Here is a 16,174-nt window from a genome sequence, read left to right on the forward strand (position 1 = left end):
AGCACACAGGATACACTTCACACTACAAACCCAAAAAGACACCCTAAAACATCACATCAGCACAGCACAGCACAGCACACAAAACTCAAAATAAACACCTAGAGACTCCAATTTACTTCAAACATGGAGCCAAATCACAAATGGAACTCCAGTTTTGGTGGGACTCAGTTACATCATAAAAGTGAGGATTTCACAAGCACAGTTACAAGAGCCCGGCTAGTAGTTCTATAACATGCGCCACTGGATCTGTGATCCTGTAATTACACAGCAAATTGGCAGAGATGGTGCAACGCGATGAAGCAACAGGTACAATCACAAGATTCACTGGTTATTTACTTGAAAAACACACACAACACACGTTTATTTTGACAAAACTCGGTTGTGCGGCAAGGAACCATTTTATCAAAAGAATTCACTTGTATGTCTGAGAAGGTAATATCATCAACCTACCTTCAGCAAAACCGGCACTTTCAATATTAGACCACCAAGATACAACTCAACTCAACTCAACTAAGCCTTAGCAAGTCTACACTATTTGGATACATTGTGCAAGGATTTTACCATTACTTGCATGTTTGAAAGAAGGCGGAAGCAGGTTACAACATGTGCTGTAAGCTTGGCAACAGTCCAAACGTAGACCTTCCACATTAATTGCTGTTCATGTTCCCCAAGCACACATACTTCATCTGCAACCATCATATGAAAAGACGCCTCAAAATAAAAGTACACAGGTTATGCATATGAGGAATGCTAGGCATCCAAACACTTGTTTCCAGAATTTAGTTCCAAACTGATGTGTCACAATCTCATGAGATCTATCATTTTGGGAAGTGTGTCACAATCTCATAGGATTGTGACACATCAGTTTAGAACCAAATTCTAGAAAAAAGTGTTGGGATGTCTAGCATTTCTCTATGCATATTAATATATTTGCACGTGCGACTTCTGTATAGGAAACAACCAAACTTTTGAGCCAATATATAATGTAGTGAATGAGTTGATAATTCAAGAACAACTTCAGTAGGGTGAAAACCAAGGGAAAATTACATGCAATCGCTCCATTTTAGTGTTGTTTTCAAAGGGCTGTTCCAAAACTAAGTAATACAAAGATGCATTAACAATAGACGTTTTAATGGCAAACCATCCAAACTGTCACCTTTGTTATAACGTCCGACCAAACATTCAATTTGGGTGATTGACCCCCACTGTCCAAACTAGACTTATGTGGCAATGTGCCCCCTTCCCCCACTGTCCAAACTAGATGTTATATATGATACAAATGGATAAAATTGATCGACCTAAACATCACTTAACCTATCTGAAGTATATGAACCCTCTCCCGTTAATTACAATCCATTCACTCTCATCTCTCTAACGCATTACTACAATCAGCTTGCTCTCAATTCCTAAATTTTTGTTTTTCTAATCATTTTTTTTTTTGGTACAGCTCTCTCTCTCTCTCTCTCTCTCTCTCTCTCTCTCTCTCTCTCTCTCTCTCTCTCTCTCTCTCTCTCTCTCTCTCTATATATATATATATATATATATATATATATATATATATATATATATTTTCTGGGTCAGGGTTTACAATGAACAGAGAAGTAGGAAGATGAAAGAGGAAGAGAAAAAATGTCTTATACTCGATTAGAAAACCAAGAAAGAAAATTTGAGAATTTCTTAATTGAGATAGTACATGCCACGTGGACTTAGATATACAATGTCACCATGAAAACTGCCACATCACCCTAACGTTTTTTTGATGAATAATAAAAGGTATTTGAGTCATTTTTTCCATTTTTGTTATATTTAATGCATAATTTGGACGGTTGGAGTGCACTGCACCAAGTGTTCAAGTTAGAAGGCTAATCATCCAAATTTAAATTTGATGGGGACATTACAACAAAGGCTGAGAGTTTGGATAGTAAACTGTACTTTCCCTAATTATAACAGAAAAAGTCAATACTGCCCTCAAAGAGATCAAGTTTTCTAGCAACCAATCAAAAGAGATTTCAGTGTCGTTGGCAATCTTACATTATCGTTTGAAGTCTAGAACTCCAACTTTTGACTTTGAAGAAATGCCTTATTCAACAAGAGAGAATGACAATTAGGTAAACAGAAGAAGAGAGAGGTTACAGTTAGGGTAATCTTGCTGGAAATTCGATTGCTGTGGTGTCGGTGGTTTGTAAGTGGATTCATTTGTGATGGTAGTAGTCTAGCAGGTGACTATTGTTAGTACACCACGTTAACGGAGTTGACTATGGGGTGGTTAACGACAACTGTGATAGAAACCATTGAGCAACAATGCATGTGGGATGATCATTGATATTAGCAGACAGATTATGCCATTTGTGATACAGTTGTCAATGACAGGGTTCATGGAGGATGGTTTGAATTTTCAACAGTTGGCAGAGGTTGATTCTTGTAAAGAGGATTACTAGCAGAATTTTTACAATATTTGGGTCCATGATCTTTGGACTCTCTCTCTCATTGCTCCATCGTTTTCTAACCCTATCCGGCCACCAACTCTAAACATCCAACAGCAAAATCAACCACCAGAGCTTGGTAAGGTATTATGTCTGTGGTAAAGGACTGGTTTTCTTGATCTGTTTGAAAGTTTGCAGAGCGCGTGAGAGCGCGTCAACCGGGAGTTCGCTCTTTCCTTTCCGTCAACTAGCCTCGCGTTTGTTCTTCGGGGCTAGAACTTTGTTCTGTCCCATTTTTTGGGTCGCACTTTTTCGTAGAGGTGTAAGCCGGTTACCATTCTGGCCGGGTGGGTTTTTTCTTCCGGCGACGATGTGATGCCTTGATGTGGCCGTTTTGTGTTTTGGGTGTGTCGCGAGATGAATAAGTGATTTATAGTAGAAGCCAAGACTTTTGTCTTTTCAGTTTTGGATGGGGCATCGGTGTTGAGGGTGGAGGAGAAAAGAAAAAACTTTGCCGGCGAGGTCATCTTGAGCTTCCAGTGTTCCAAATGGCTTGTGTCGACAATGGAAGGGCTTTTGGGTTCCCCTATAGAGCAAGATTTTGTCAAGTCATTCAGGGAAGAAAGTCTTGATTGTCGGATAGGAGGCAACAAAGATGGCCGTTTTTTAGAGGCAACAGATTTCGGGATGGGTGGCTGGAAAGGTTTCATTCTGATCCCCGAGGGTAGTGGAGGATGGGGATGGCACAAGTTCTCCGGCGAATTGAAAAATGCGGCAGAGTACCTCTCAGCCATGGTGCGATGCGGGCTCGGGTCATCGTCTGCGTTGGAACAGAAGGCTAGGAAGGTAGAAGGGACAAGTTTGGGTTTGGCTACGAAGTGGACCGGGCTCTCTTTTGTGGAGGTGTTGAGGTCGAACCCGATCACTGCCATGAAGAAGGTGTCCAGCTTGGGGGTTCTTCCTTCCAAATTGAGGGATTCGCTGGCGAAGTCATGTGATTTTCTTCCGGTGGTGAGGTTTGCAAAGGAAGACCAGAGAACGGCGGTAAACTGCTATTCCTTGGAATCTCCCTCGCTGGATCTCTGGACAAAGACCAGAATCACCAACCGCTGGGCAAGAAGTCCCTCCCAAGTTCGAATTTGAATTTCAAATTCTTGAACTTGCGTTCGTGGAAACAGCTGCTAATCAGTTTCAAATTGGCCATGGGCCGAGCTGCTGGAAAGTTTACGGGCTGGTTTTTCGGGTCTGGCCTGGGTTGGAAACACACAGGTATTGGCTTGGGCCGGTTTCTGCCGAGACCCAGAGCCTCCCGTTCTAAGTTAGCCTCTGGGAAGATGATGGGTCTGCATTTTATTAGGGTTTCTTTCTAGGGTTTTGGGGTTCTTTTTCCATTTTCTGTCAGTTGTTGCGGGTTAGCTTTTGGTGTTTCTTGTGTATACTTCTTGTGTACCAATAGGCGCCTTTACGCTTTTTTAATAAATCTTTTCTTACCTATCAAAAAAAGGATTACTAGCAGTCTCACCCGTCACATCCAAGGAGGAAGATTTGCTTTCCTGTCTAGTATTTTGATTCCAGAATCAATAACTCTATAATTCTTCTCTTTTTTTTTTCTTTTTTCTTTGTGTGTGGTAGTAAATAATTCTCCTTTGAATACAGGCAATAATAATGTCTTAGAATTTCCAAGCATCTATAGCTGTTCCAAAGAGGCAGTTTGTAATTTCTTAAAAATTGGAAGTTGTATCTTTAAATGTACATCAAAAGCAGCCACATGTAACTATTTATTGGAATATTTAGAAATAGACATAAGGCATTTGTAAATAAATCAATATGTTTTTTACTTTAAATCAAAAAATAAAAAGATATTTCTCTTACTTATCAAAAAAAAAAAAAAAGATTCCTAATCAGAGGGTCAATTAGAAAATTAGTAGACACTTATTGAGAGTTAATTAGTATTATTGAATAGGATACGCGCATGCACCCAAATGCCGACCCACCCACCCCCCAAAACAAAAAAGGACCAAAAATAAGAAAGACAAAGATTGCATTAAAAGGGCCATTAAGCTTACTTCTAGATATTCGTCCATCCCATATTTGGAACCTTCCCGTCCAAGACCAGACTGCTTAACCCCTCCAAATGGAGCCACCTGCATTGTAACATACAGGTGACTGGTTATCTACAATTATTTTTTAATCTATTGGTGGGTGCAGGAAGAGACCAACCTCTGTTGAAACTATGCCTTCATTGACACCAACAAGTCCATATTCAAGAGCTTCAGAAACACGCCATGAACGTTGAATGTTGTTTGTAAATATGTAAGCAGCTAAACCTACCAAAAGTATGCAGAAAAACAGCTAACCATAAAATTGGGAGAGTGACAAAATTACAATACTTTGAATCAAAATGGACTAACTTTACTAGACATGCAGTGAAAATGGAATTCTTATAAATCAGGAGAGAGAGAGAGAGAGAGAGAGAGAGAGAGAGAGAGAGAGCAGGATTTTTTGTATGTTTTGAGTTCAAGGTATTAAAATATATATCATATCCAGAAAAGAACCTGCATTGGTGTCATTAGCAAGGCGGATAGCTTCGTCCTCAGTTTTGAACCGCAGTAGGGGTGCCACAGGTCCAAATACTTCCTCTCTGATAGAAGATAAAATGCTTAAGTGCATAAAACTAACAAGCAAAATCCATGTAGTTGAAAGATTGAAGATTAATATTTTTAAGCACACAACCAGATCAAAATTTTGCTGACTCAGAAGTATCCACTACGATATGAGCAATATAGACTTCAAGTTGAAAGCAATTACCACATAAGTCACAGGTGAAACAATCTACGCTCTACAAGCATGAAGTAATGAAACAACACTAGCAGCAAAATGATATCTCAATTAATTATATTAAAAAAGAAATAGCAGCAAAAAATAGATTCTAATGATAAGACATGTCTGAAAACATTCAAGAGAAATGCTGATATACAAAAAACTAGAGCTACTCTGTTAACTAAAAACATACAAGGAAAAAGATCTCCAGCAAAGCTCCTTTGAAACCAAGTAATGAGTGCACTGAAAGACATGATATACTTGCCACAGTCACATTGGTCAATTATTCTCAGTTGATACAAAAATAATTGCATATACTATTTTTTAAGAAACCCCAGGAAAAAAAAAAAAACTGCTTGCCATGTACAAATGCTTCAATACCACAAGTACCGTGTAATGGGTGCAATGAAGGGCGTATGGACTGTAGTTCCAAGCTGGAAGATGTTAGAAGATTCTAGAGGAAGATTCCCGTATGAAGTGTCATTCTACCATCTGCGTTTTATGTACTTTATTATGTGTTTTGTATTTAATTACAGCTTGTATTAGGTTGTAGAATTGGGCGTTTGATATCGTGCACAGCATGCGCCCATGCTGCGTTTTATTCAGCTTTGTTTGCGTTTAAGGAATCATTCAGCTGTAGGATTCTGTTAGAATATGTCCTAACAGAATCGGTTATTTTGGGGGAATTGCAATCAGAATGGGCAAGAAAGAATATTGATATTGAGTATTTTCCTGGAGAGTTGAGCCTCTCGAAGAGCTCTTATCCACTTAATTCCAGATTCAGTCCATATTCATCTTCTTCTCCATCAAATTCCCACCATTTCTGCAATTTGTATATTCCATTGTTATTGAGTACCTTACAATTGGTATCAAGAGCCACCGATTCTTCCATTTTCACCTTCCACTGTCTCAAAAAAAAAAAAAAAAAATCTCTGCTCCACTCTTCCATGGCAGATGGAACTCGTCTTTTCCAGATTACTGAATCAGTCAAAGAATGCCAAGATACGTGGGCTCAGCAACAGCTTTTCAACACCAACTTTGAGCAAAAAATTGAGGATCTCACTCACCTATTCAGACTGTCCTCACTAACCAGACCCGACCTCCTCCCGAGCAACCACCGGATGACCGAAACAGGGGTTATCCGCCTCCTGTCTTTCTAGGTCCTGCTGATCGCCATTTCCCTGGCCAAGATCGACGGGACTTGTGGATCTTCCTTCCACAGCTCAGATCCACCCATTTTTTCATGTTTCTTGCTTGAAACTGAAATTAGGTCACCAAATCGTTCCTCTTTCAACCTTGCCCCCTGTTGATCACAATGGTGAGCTCAAGCCGGAACCCAAAACAATCATCTCTCGCCATTTGGCCAAACGGAATGGCCGGGCCATTACTTAAGTCCTAATTCGGTGGAAGGGTGCCCCAGCAGAGGATGATCATTGGGAAATTCTCTGGAAACTCCAGCAGCAATACCCCCACCTTGCGGGCAAGGTGCTTTGAAGGGGTGAAACCTGTAATGGGTGCAACGAAGGGCGTATGGACTGTCGTTCCAAGCTGGAAGATGTTAGAAGATTCTAGAGGAAGATTCCCGTATGAAGTGTCATTCTACCATCTGCGTTTTATGTTACTTTATTATGCGTTTTGTATTTAATTCCAGCTTGTATTAGGTTGTAGAATTGGGCGTTTGATATCGGGTATAGCATGCACCCATGCTGCGTTTTATTCAGCTTTGTTTGAGTTCAGGGAATCATCCAGCTGTAGGATTCTGAATTTCTGTTAGAATATGTCCTAACAGAATTGGTTATTTAGGGGGAATTGCAATCGGGAATGGGCAAGAAAGAATATTGATATTGAGTGTTTTCCTGGAGAGTTGAGCCTCTCAAAGAGCTCTTATCCACTTAATTCCAGAATTCAGTCCATATTCATCTTCTTCTCCCTCAAATTCTCACCATTTCTGCAATTTGTATACTCCATTGTTACTGAGTACCTTACATACCGACTATTAGAATTTATTTTCAACCACATTTTTGTTATCTTTACATGCTAATAGGATTGTTAACAAGCAAATTAAATTAACACAATAGAGAAATGTCAACCAGACATGGAAAAAAAAGGATTTTTGTAAAACATGGGCAATAACATCCAGTTTGCTAAGTCAAGTACACTTATCAATCAATGCATGCATAATCAAGGATATCATCCCTAAATGAGCGAAATTCTATTTATGACCATAAAACTTCAGATTCTGGTGAGCAGTAGTCATTAGTCAAGCACACACGATCCATGAACATGACTCAAAGCCAAATGAAGTTAGCAGGTTTGGTTTTGACCTAAATTCCTAATCTTGTTTGGGTCTGAATTAGGTTGGCCCATCTTACACATATTGAATAGCTCATACTCGAGATAACTTGCCAAACACATAATTGACCTGCATTTGAAAAGGGAGAATTAAGTGGTCCAATATTAATTGGTTGAGACAATAATTAAAGATATTATTGGGTCAATTTCTTTTCAAATTAATTGATGAGCCATGTGAATTGAACTTTATTTCATATATCAAACAGGTTACACAGGCAACGTCATATTATCTATACAACATTTAGATTTGGTAAAGGTTTGGGATTCTGACACAATTAGCAGATCATGTTCAAGTTCACACATTATTTGTTTATTTGCCTCTTGAAACTTGTCCATGACAGTTACAAGAAATGACACGTATAATAAACACAATGACACAGCTATTGTAAAGGGAACACTATAAAAGAAAAAATGGCTTCTTTTGAATATACATGCACAAGAATAACTGCAAGCATCTCACCTATGATAAAGAAGTATAACAACGATTAACATGTGGAGTTATTAAAATAACCATTTACCTCGATAGAAGCATCTCACCCTTGACATCACTGATAACTGTAGGCTCATAAAAACTCATTCCAAGACTATGTCTTTTACCCCCGAGAAGGACTTTGGCTCCCTTCAAATAAAATCGTAATTAATGAGAAGCATGCTACATTAATTGTTTAAGAAAAGAAAAGTCTATGCGATTGCATGTTGTTTCCTGAATTATGCCTCATACATTTAACATTGCAATATTGAGCAAAAGGGGAAACCAAAGCATTATATGAATTCAACAAATGTTTGTTACACCCACCTTCAATTTGGCAGCTGACTTTTACTTTTTTGTTTCCGTTATTAAATTATCAATGCAAAGTGACAGCGAAAAAAAAAATCTGATTAGAGGACCCTGTTCCAAATGATTTGGCAAAAGGTCCTCTAATCAGTTATCAATGATTCTGATTTGGCAGCTGCATTGTGAAAGTCATGCACTGTTCCAAATTATTCTGATTCTGACACTTCCTTGATTAAACAAGCTCAATACTGCATTTGGTCATGTAGCAAACATCAAAGATGAACAATGATATCTTCCATGTACAAGGTTCCTTTTCCTGCTAATCATTGACTTCCTATTTCTCCTACCCACCCCAGGGCACCATAGCATGTTGAGTGTTAAAGTATTGATTAAGTGATTAAATTTACCTCTTCTTATCAGCTTAAGCTTTGGGGACAAGTGATTTAACATGGTATCAGAGCCAAATGTCCTAAGTTCGAACCTTGACTTCGTCATTTACTTCCCATTTCAATCAAATATTTCACGTGTTAAGTCGCACCTATTAAAAAGAAGTCTGAGCCCAAATGTAAGTGGAAATGTTAAAGTATTAATTAAGTGATTAAATTTACCTCTTCTTATCAGCTTAAACTTTTGGCACAAGTGATTTAACATTAAGAAAAAGGCAAAACATAAAAAACTAACATGTGGCCCTTTTTTCTTCCAGAGGATGAACAAGCCCCTAACCCATTATTGGCCTGAGTTGTAGAACCAACATCATCTAAAGGTCATTCCACTTGCCACCATGTCACACTAGCTCCCAAGTAAGCATCCTTCTTTCATAAATACACACTTCAATTCTAAGATAGGTACTCAAGGATGTAAATATAATCTTATAACGCCAATAAGATGTGACATCCTCCTACTCAGAAATTACTAAATTCAACAACATAGCTGAGAGGACAAACCTTTGAGATTGCATCTTGAAGAAACGATTCAACCTGTAAGGCAAAACCAAAAGGACCAAGTAATAGAGAAATTCATATAAGTGACTGCAAAATCACAATATAATGCTCATTGGAAACTGGAAAAATTGAAAGCAAGCATACCTTTTGCACTGCAGCTTCATTGATCAGAGGACCCTGTGAGGAAATGAAAAGTTAAGTTGAAATCTGATGCTTTTAGTTACATCTCATTGGGGACAAAAGAGGGGAAAAAAAAATTAAAGAGTAGCGCCATCAAGTATAGAGTAGCTTCTATACGAATGTGTCACATGATACAGAAAATAAAAGAGTTCAACATCAAATGTCACAAACCAATGAGAGCATCATTTTTATCATTTAGTGACTCTAATGAAAGCATGGAGTATAGAGTCGCTTCACAAGGAGGAAGGAGGGGGTAGAAATGCTACCTGGACCACACCCTCAGTAAAGCCATCCCCAACTTGGAGATTTTGGACAGCTTTTGAAAAAGCATTTACAAATTTCTCATAGATACCTGCAAAGGAAAGCTGTTAAATCTGCAAATGAAAAGAAAGAGTATATTTGGAAGCAGAATACCAGTAACTGTTATAAGAATCCAGACACATGAATCAGTTAAGAGTTAAGACCATGTAGTGAAAAGTATTTTATATATTAATGAACCAGAACATACCTTAACATTTGCGTGCAGTTGGAAAAAGAATAAAATAGAATCAAGTAATTGATATGAGTGCATTTTATTGAAAACAAAACAAAATTACAGCCACATCTGAAGCTATAACTCATCCATCATATGGGAGTTCACAAGTCTTATAATATCTGAAACTAAATAGCAAGAATACAGTACAGTGAAAATGACAAAATCACCGTACTTAAAGCATAGGAAGCAAAATCATATTGCCCTGCATGTGCTAGCATGTTCCGGCATTTCTCTTCTTTTATGGGGTTGTAAAGGTGGTGTCGTGTTGAAATCCAAATTATTTGAGTTGTAGGTGGAGGGTAGGTCTCCAGCGTGTAGGATTTTTAGAGGAGCAGGGGTATTGTATTGTCCAATCTTTATGCTTGGGCAAAGTCAATTTTTCTTGGCTGTTAGCCATCGTCAAGGTGGTGGTTCTAAAGGAGAGGACAAAGGAGTTTCGAAGACGTTCCAAAGTTGACTTCCCAGCTCTCCTCGCCTAGTGATGTATATAAGCTTGGGCGGTTCTTGGTGGTGGTAGAATATGTGGGAGGTAGACGGAGGGGCTTCTTCCTAGTGCCAGAAGGGAGAGATGGTAGGGACTGGAAGTCCTTCGCTACAAATGGTTATACAGTTCTTCCAGTCGCGATATGGCGGTGGGTCACCTAGGCTTCATTCCGGCAGTTGTTTAGTGCCAGGTGCGGGTCAGACAAAGCTGGAGCTGAGACTACGTGGGGGAGAATATGTCGTTTGTGGAGGCACTTGCGGGACTGGGGAATTTTCCAACCTTGCCCTTGTCATTGAAGGGCTCATCTGATAAATTTGAGGTGCTTGCACTGAAGGGACAGGAGACGGTTGGGACGTCTATCTCTGAGTTTGTGTTTGGGAAGGAAAAAATCCCAGATTTTCAGCTTGTGCTGTCAGCTCAAGCAGGGGACTTCTGGTGGTATACACACACACACACACATGTACATATTAATATAAATAGGAATGAATGGAGGAGGCAGTTAAAGAACGATCTCACATTATATGCGTTGACCTTAGTTGTGGGTTTATGTACCAGTTGGGCCTCCCCAACTCCTACCTTAAACTTATAGGTTGAATGTTTTAACTCGTTATCACAGCTCAGTTTAATCGTTTGTTTGTTCTTAGGCTCCATGTGTTTGGCACCTTTGGTTATGTTTGTCTTTGGTTCCGTTGGGCTGATAGGGTCTGTTATAGTAATGAGTCTTTGGGGTTCTGTTGGATTGGTTGAAATCATTTGGTTCTGTTGGATTTTGTCTATTTCTGTTGTACTAGCATCTAAGAGGCAGTGTTAAAGAATGATCCCACATCGGTTGGGTTTGAGCTTGGTAGTGGGTTGTTGTTGTACTAATTGGGCATCTCCAAATACTACTAGGTCAGCATTCACCCAAATCACAATTGTTATGCAAATTGGTGTCACCTGTGCTAAGGACTTTCCTACACAGTAGCAGGTTATGGCAACTTCATTAAATAGTCCCATAATTGTGACTAAAATATAACAGTTTCTTAGTGTGAACATAGCACCAAAGCTTACAACATTTTTTCTTTTTGATAAGTCCAAAGCCTACAACATTGATGCATGCATACACCCATACATAATGTTAGTTTCTCCACAAACACCCAGAGTTTCATTCAGTTTATCTAATGTCAACAATCTATGAGCAGACCAATATAAACTGAACAGAAATTAGTATCAACCAGACAAATTAAACCTGTGAATACAATGTTTCCATCTATACCTTCTTGCACAAGAACTCTATTTGCACAAACGCATGTCTGTCCACTGTTACGGAACTTTGCTGCAAGCTGCAATAATGAATTGCAATTCTTCAGTAACTGCAACCACTAAAACAATAATATTCTTGAACAAAGAATGTAAAAGTAAAGTATAAATACCATATAAAAGAATAGTGATATCAACTACCTATCGTTTTTTAAAGAAAACGGAGAAAAAAATTTTAACAGTAACCAAAAGCTTGCAATACTACAAAGATACTAACTACTTTTTTTTTTATAAGTAATAAACTTGCCTTAATGAATGAAAGGTACTAACTACTGACCAGAAGCTACAACAAAAAAAATTCAAAAGACACAAAAGCAATGGAAATAACATTAGCAAAATGAACACCCTTTAGAAAATTACTACTGAAAGAGTATTTAATTAATAACTGCGGTGATTAAGCCATTCGAAAAGAATTTCACCATTATATATCAAGAATGCACTTTTTTTATTAAGAAATGAAGCCCATTTCTTGAAGGAAAACAGAAAGCAAAGAATCACATTGAGGTGCATAAACCACACAGTGGAATGTCATGTATGTTCAAACTTCTTGGCACAGCCAAACTCCTAATGTAGGGTACCTAGAAGCGGCTAAGATTGCATAAACACAATTTCATTGATGGCCCTAAGTGCATCATGACAATACGACACCATTTCCTTTAATTCATGTGAAACTTGTATAAATAAATTCAAGTTCGTAATTTGTTCTCTTGAGATCACAAACTTCATTCAGATTGAACATTAATATTAGAAAAAGCCGTACAAGTTAATCAATCAGTATGCAACTTGTCATGCCCAAACCTGCTATAGGTTTTAGCGCATGTGGAAACCATGACTGACTAGAAACCATAAAAATTTCTCAAAAATAATTTATTTCCATCAAGGAAAATGATCAACTCACAAGAAGTACAATATTACTCTCAAATTTTCCCAAAATAAGTCAAAACTCCATGAACATTTACAAGAATTATAGGCATGTGTACTAGGATTGTACCCACTGCGATTTTTAATGCTATTGAATTACTTATTAAAAATAATAATAATAATAATAATTATTGGATAAAAATTAGAGATGTCTATATTAATTACAAGTAACATTGTGTCTCCAAATGAGATCCAAGCTACCACAAAATATCAAATACAACCCATCTCAACAATAGGGACCGAAAATAAACAAGCATGCTCTCTTCAATTATTAAACAATCAAGTCTCCAAAGAAAAGATCGACAAAGCATCTATACTCCAAACAACATGGTAAAGCAACTACCAGCAAGCAAAACTCCACTCTAAGGGGGCCACCCACTAAATCTAAACAATCATAGGCGCAAAAAAAAAAAAAAAAAAAAAAAAACAAAACAAAACGAAAAAGGAAAAAGCTAAAGCCAGCAACATACATAATGGGGTAGGGAAAATGCAAGTTTCATGGTATGAAATATTTCGCAAAATATGCTAGTAAGGAAGTTGCCAAATAAGAAATGTTGTAAATCATTTTCCTAGCAAAAACGTAACAAGAGTAGTTGAAAGACATGTAGTACAAAGCTTCTAAAAAATATTCTACGAAACTTGACACATACTATGAACTATAACAAATATCCAATACAAATCTAAAACAGAAAATCCATCCCAACATGACAATGTTCCACAGAAAAAATAGGGGTTACACAAACGAGAAGCCAACTACCAATGCCATTAATAGACCCAAAGAGTGCAGAAGCTGAACACAAAATCCCTAGATATGCGCTATGTTTCACATACATGGAACAGGGGAGAACAAAGGTGTTATTTTGAAGGCAGGGGCAACGTGCAACGTGCAACACAGTCCGACCAAAGTACTTGGAAGAGGCATGGGTACTGCATGGGTATCATGGCTGGAGCTCGTGCATTCAAGATTGTGTTAGTGGAATATAAATGGTGTATGTGGCTTTTTTACGTGTAGTACTGTGTGGACATGTCATAGGTGTGATAATCATATCAGTAGTGGTTGTAGAAGCGTACATGTTTAAATAGGAGTGTCATGGAGACAGTAGAAGCGGTCTTTGAAAGTCAAGTTGTATGAGGCTTACTCCCCATCGAAGTGGAGCTTATTTTATCTATTTCCATTTCCATTCCTTATCAATCTGTACTGGGACCTATTACTTGGTATCAAAGCATGACTACTAACAAGGAAAGTATTGAGAAGCTGGAAACTGATGTAAACGCGGTGCACGAGGGAATTTGCCGACTGGAAAAAGTCAAACAAGTGCTAACCTCTCCACCCATCGCATGCAGCAGATGGAGGCCGCCTTGAGGGAGATCACCAAACTCCTCACAACCTCAGAAGGGAATTCCAGACAATCCTTTACCAACTCTTATGAGAAGGGAAGCTCATTGAGGGTCCACGTGCAACGTGCAACGTGCAACACAGTCCGACCAAAGTACTTGGAAGAGGCATGGGTACTGCATGGGTATCATGGCTGGAGCTCGTGCATTCAAGATTGTGTTAGTGGAATATAAATGGTGTAAGTGGCTTTTTTACGTGTAGTACTGTGTGGACATGTCATAGGTGTGACAATCATATCAGTAGTGGTTGTAGAAGCGTACATGTTTAAATAGGAGTGTCATGGAGACAGTAGAAGCGGTCTTTGAAAGTCAAGTTGTATGAGGCTTACTCCCCATCGAAGTGGAGCTTATTTTATCTATTTCCATTTCCATTCCTTATCAATCTGTACAGGGACCTATTACTTGGTATCAAAGCATGACTACCAACAAGGAAAGTATTGAGAAGCTGGAAACTGATGTAAACGAGGTGCACGAGGGAATTCGCCGACTGGAAAAAGTCAAACAAGTGTTAACCTCTCCACCCATCGCATGCAGCAGATGGAGGCCGCCTTGAGGGAGATCACCAAACTCCTCACAACCTCAGAAGGGAATTCCAGACAATCCTTTACCAACTCTTATGAGAAGGGAAGCTCATTGAGGGTCCACCATGAGGGTGAAGACTCGGGGCGGCTATCCATAGCGCCTCATAGCATCCAAATGGATTTTCCACTGTACGCAAGAGATGACCTAACTAAATGGTGAAACCTCGTTGTCCAATTCTTTGAATATTAGGGCACCCCACCCAACCAAAGAGTCACCAAGGCATCCTTTCATCTAGATGGGAAGGTCAATCAATGGCTCCAGTGGTTGCAACGTGTGCACAATGAGGAAAGGATGGTTCTAACTTGGGACGTCTTCAAAAAAGAACTGTTGGCTCAGTTTGGACCAATGGAATATGAGGACTTCGATGAGGTATTATCCCAAATCAAGCAATATGGTACTTTTCTGGAGTACCACCGAGAATTTGAAAGGCTAGCAAATTGGGTGGTGGGGTGGCTACAAAAAGCCCTATATGGAACGTTCCTTAGAGGCTTGAAAGAAGAAATAGCCACAGCGGTGAGGATGTTCTGATCCAAGTCCCCAGGGAAAACCATTGAAATGTCCTGAATGTGGGATGAAAGATTGGTGCACCAAAATTGAATGAACGAGCCGGACGTGCAAAGAACAATTCTCATACAAGATAGTGTGGCAACAGCATCACCAACCCCTTGTCCACCACCCATTCCTCCAGTAAAGCAGCTTTCGTGGGAAGAGATGAACAAATGATATACACTGGGGCATAAATTCCTTACACCTCATGTCCTTTTCACCGAGAACCATCCGTGGGAGGTCAAAGTGACCAGCGAAGGAGAGTCGGAGCAGCAACCACATGAACCTTGAGGGCAAGGTTCTTTTCGAAGTGGGGACGAATAATAAAACCCAAAGAGTGCAGAAGCCGACCATGAACCCAATATATGCACTGTGTTTCACGTACATGGAATAGGGGAGAACAAAGGAGTTATTTGTGCAGGCAGGGGCAACATGCAACGTACAACATGGCCTGACCCAGGTACTTAGAAGAGGCATGGGTATTGGGTATTGCATGGGTGTCGTGGCTGGAGCTCGTGGATTCAAGACTAAGTGTGTTAGTGGAATGTAACTGGTGTATGTTTCATTGTTACGTGTAGTACTGTAACTATGTGGACATGTCATAGGAATAATAATCATGTTTGTAGTGGTTGTAGAAGTGTAGGTGTTTAAAAAGAAGTCGTAGTCAGTAGACGAGGTCTTTGAAAGTCAAGCTGCTGTATGAAGCTTACCCCCGCCCGAAGTAAATCTTATTTTATCTACTTCCATTTCCATTCCTTATCACTATCTAAATTGGGACCTATCAGTCACAGAGAGGGAAGTACTAGGCTACAGGCCACCAGTGTCAGACAGATTAAGGTGCCATGATACTGCCTACAATGTCATGTGGACTGCGGTGTCAGCTACAAGTATTTGTAATAATGCACTCAAGTCCATCCCAGC

General features: G+C 39.2%; 1 protein-coding gene across 1 annotated transcript in view; it reads right to left on the reverse strand.

Annotated features, from left to right (window-relative positions):
* Nucleotides 1-328: 328 nt before the first annotated feature.
* LOC133875166 (succinate-semialdehyde dehydrogenase, mitochondrial) overlaps nucleotides 329-16,174 on the reverse strand; it is a 28,499-nt gene continuing 12,653 nt past the window's right edge. Inside the window, exons 12-20 of the mRNA XM_062313190.1 lie at nucleotides 11,766-11,832; nucleotides 9,758-9,843; nucleotides 9,456-9,488; nucleotides 9,315-9,347; nucleotides 8,114-8,214; nucleotides 4,979-5,064; nucleotides 4,644-4,750; nucleotides 4,490-4,567; nucleotides 329-686 (exon numbers count right to left, since the gene is read on the reverse strand). Coding sequence (XP_062169174.1) covers nucleotides 648-686; nucleotides 4,490-4,567; nucleotides 4,644-4,750; nucleotides 4,979-5,064; nucleotides 8,114-8,214; nucleotides 9,315-9,347; nucleotides 9,456-9,488; nucleotides 9,758-9,843; nucleotides 11,766-11,832 — 630 coding nt within the window. The 3' untranslated portion in view covers nucleotides 329-647. The remainder of the gene's footprint in view (nucleotides 687-4,489; nucleotides 4,568-4,643; nucleotides 4,751-4,978; nucleotides 5,065-8,113; nucleotides 8,215-9,314; nucleotides 9,348-9,455; nucleotides 9,489-9,757; nucleotides 9,844-11,765; nucleotides 11,833-16,174) is intronic.

Source organism: Alnus glutinosa, chromosome 8 (assembly GCF_958979055.1).
Source record: "Alnus glutinosa chromosome 8, dhAlnGlut1.1, whole genome shotgun sequence".
Classification (NCBI taxonomy): Eukaryota; Viridiplantae; Streptophyta; class Magnoliopsida; order Fagales; family Betulaceae; genus Alnus; species Alnus glutinosa.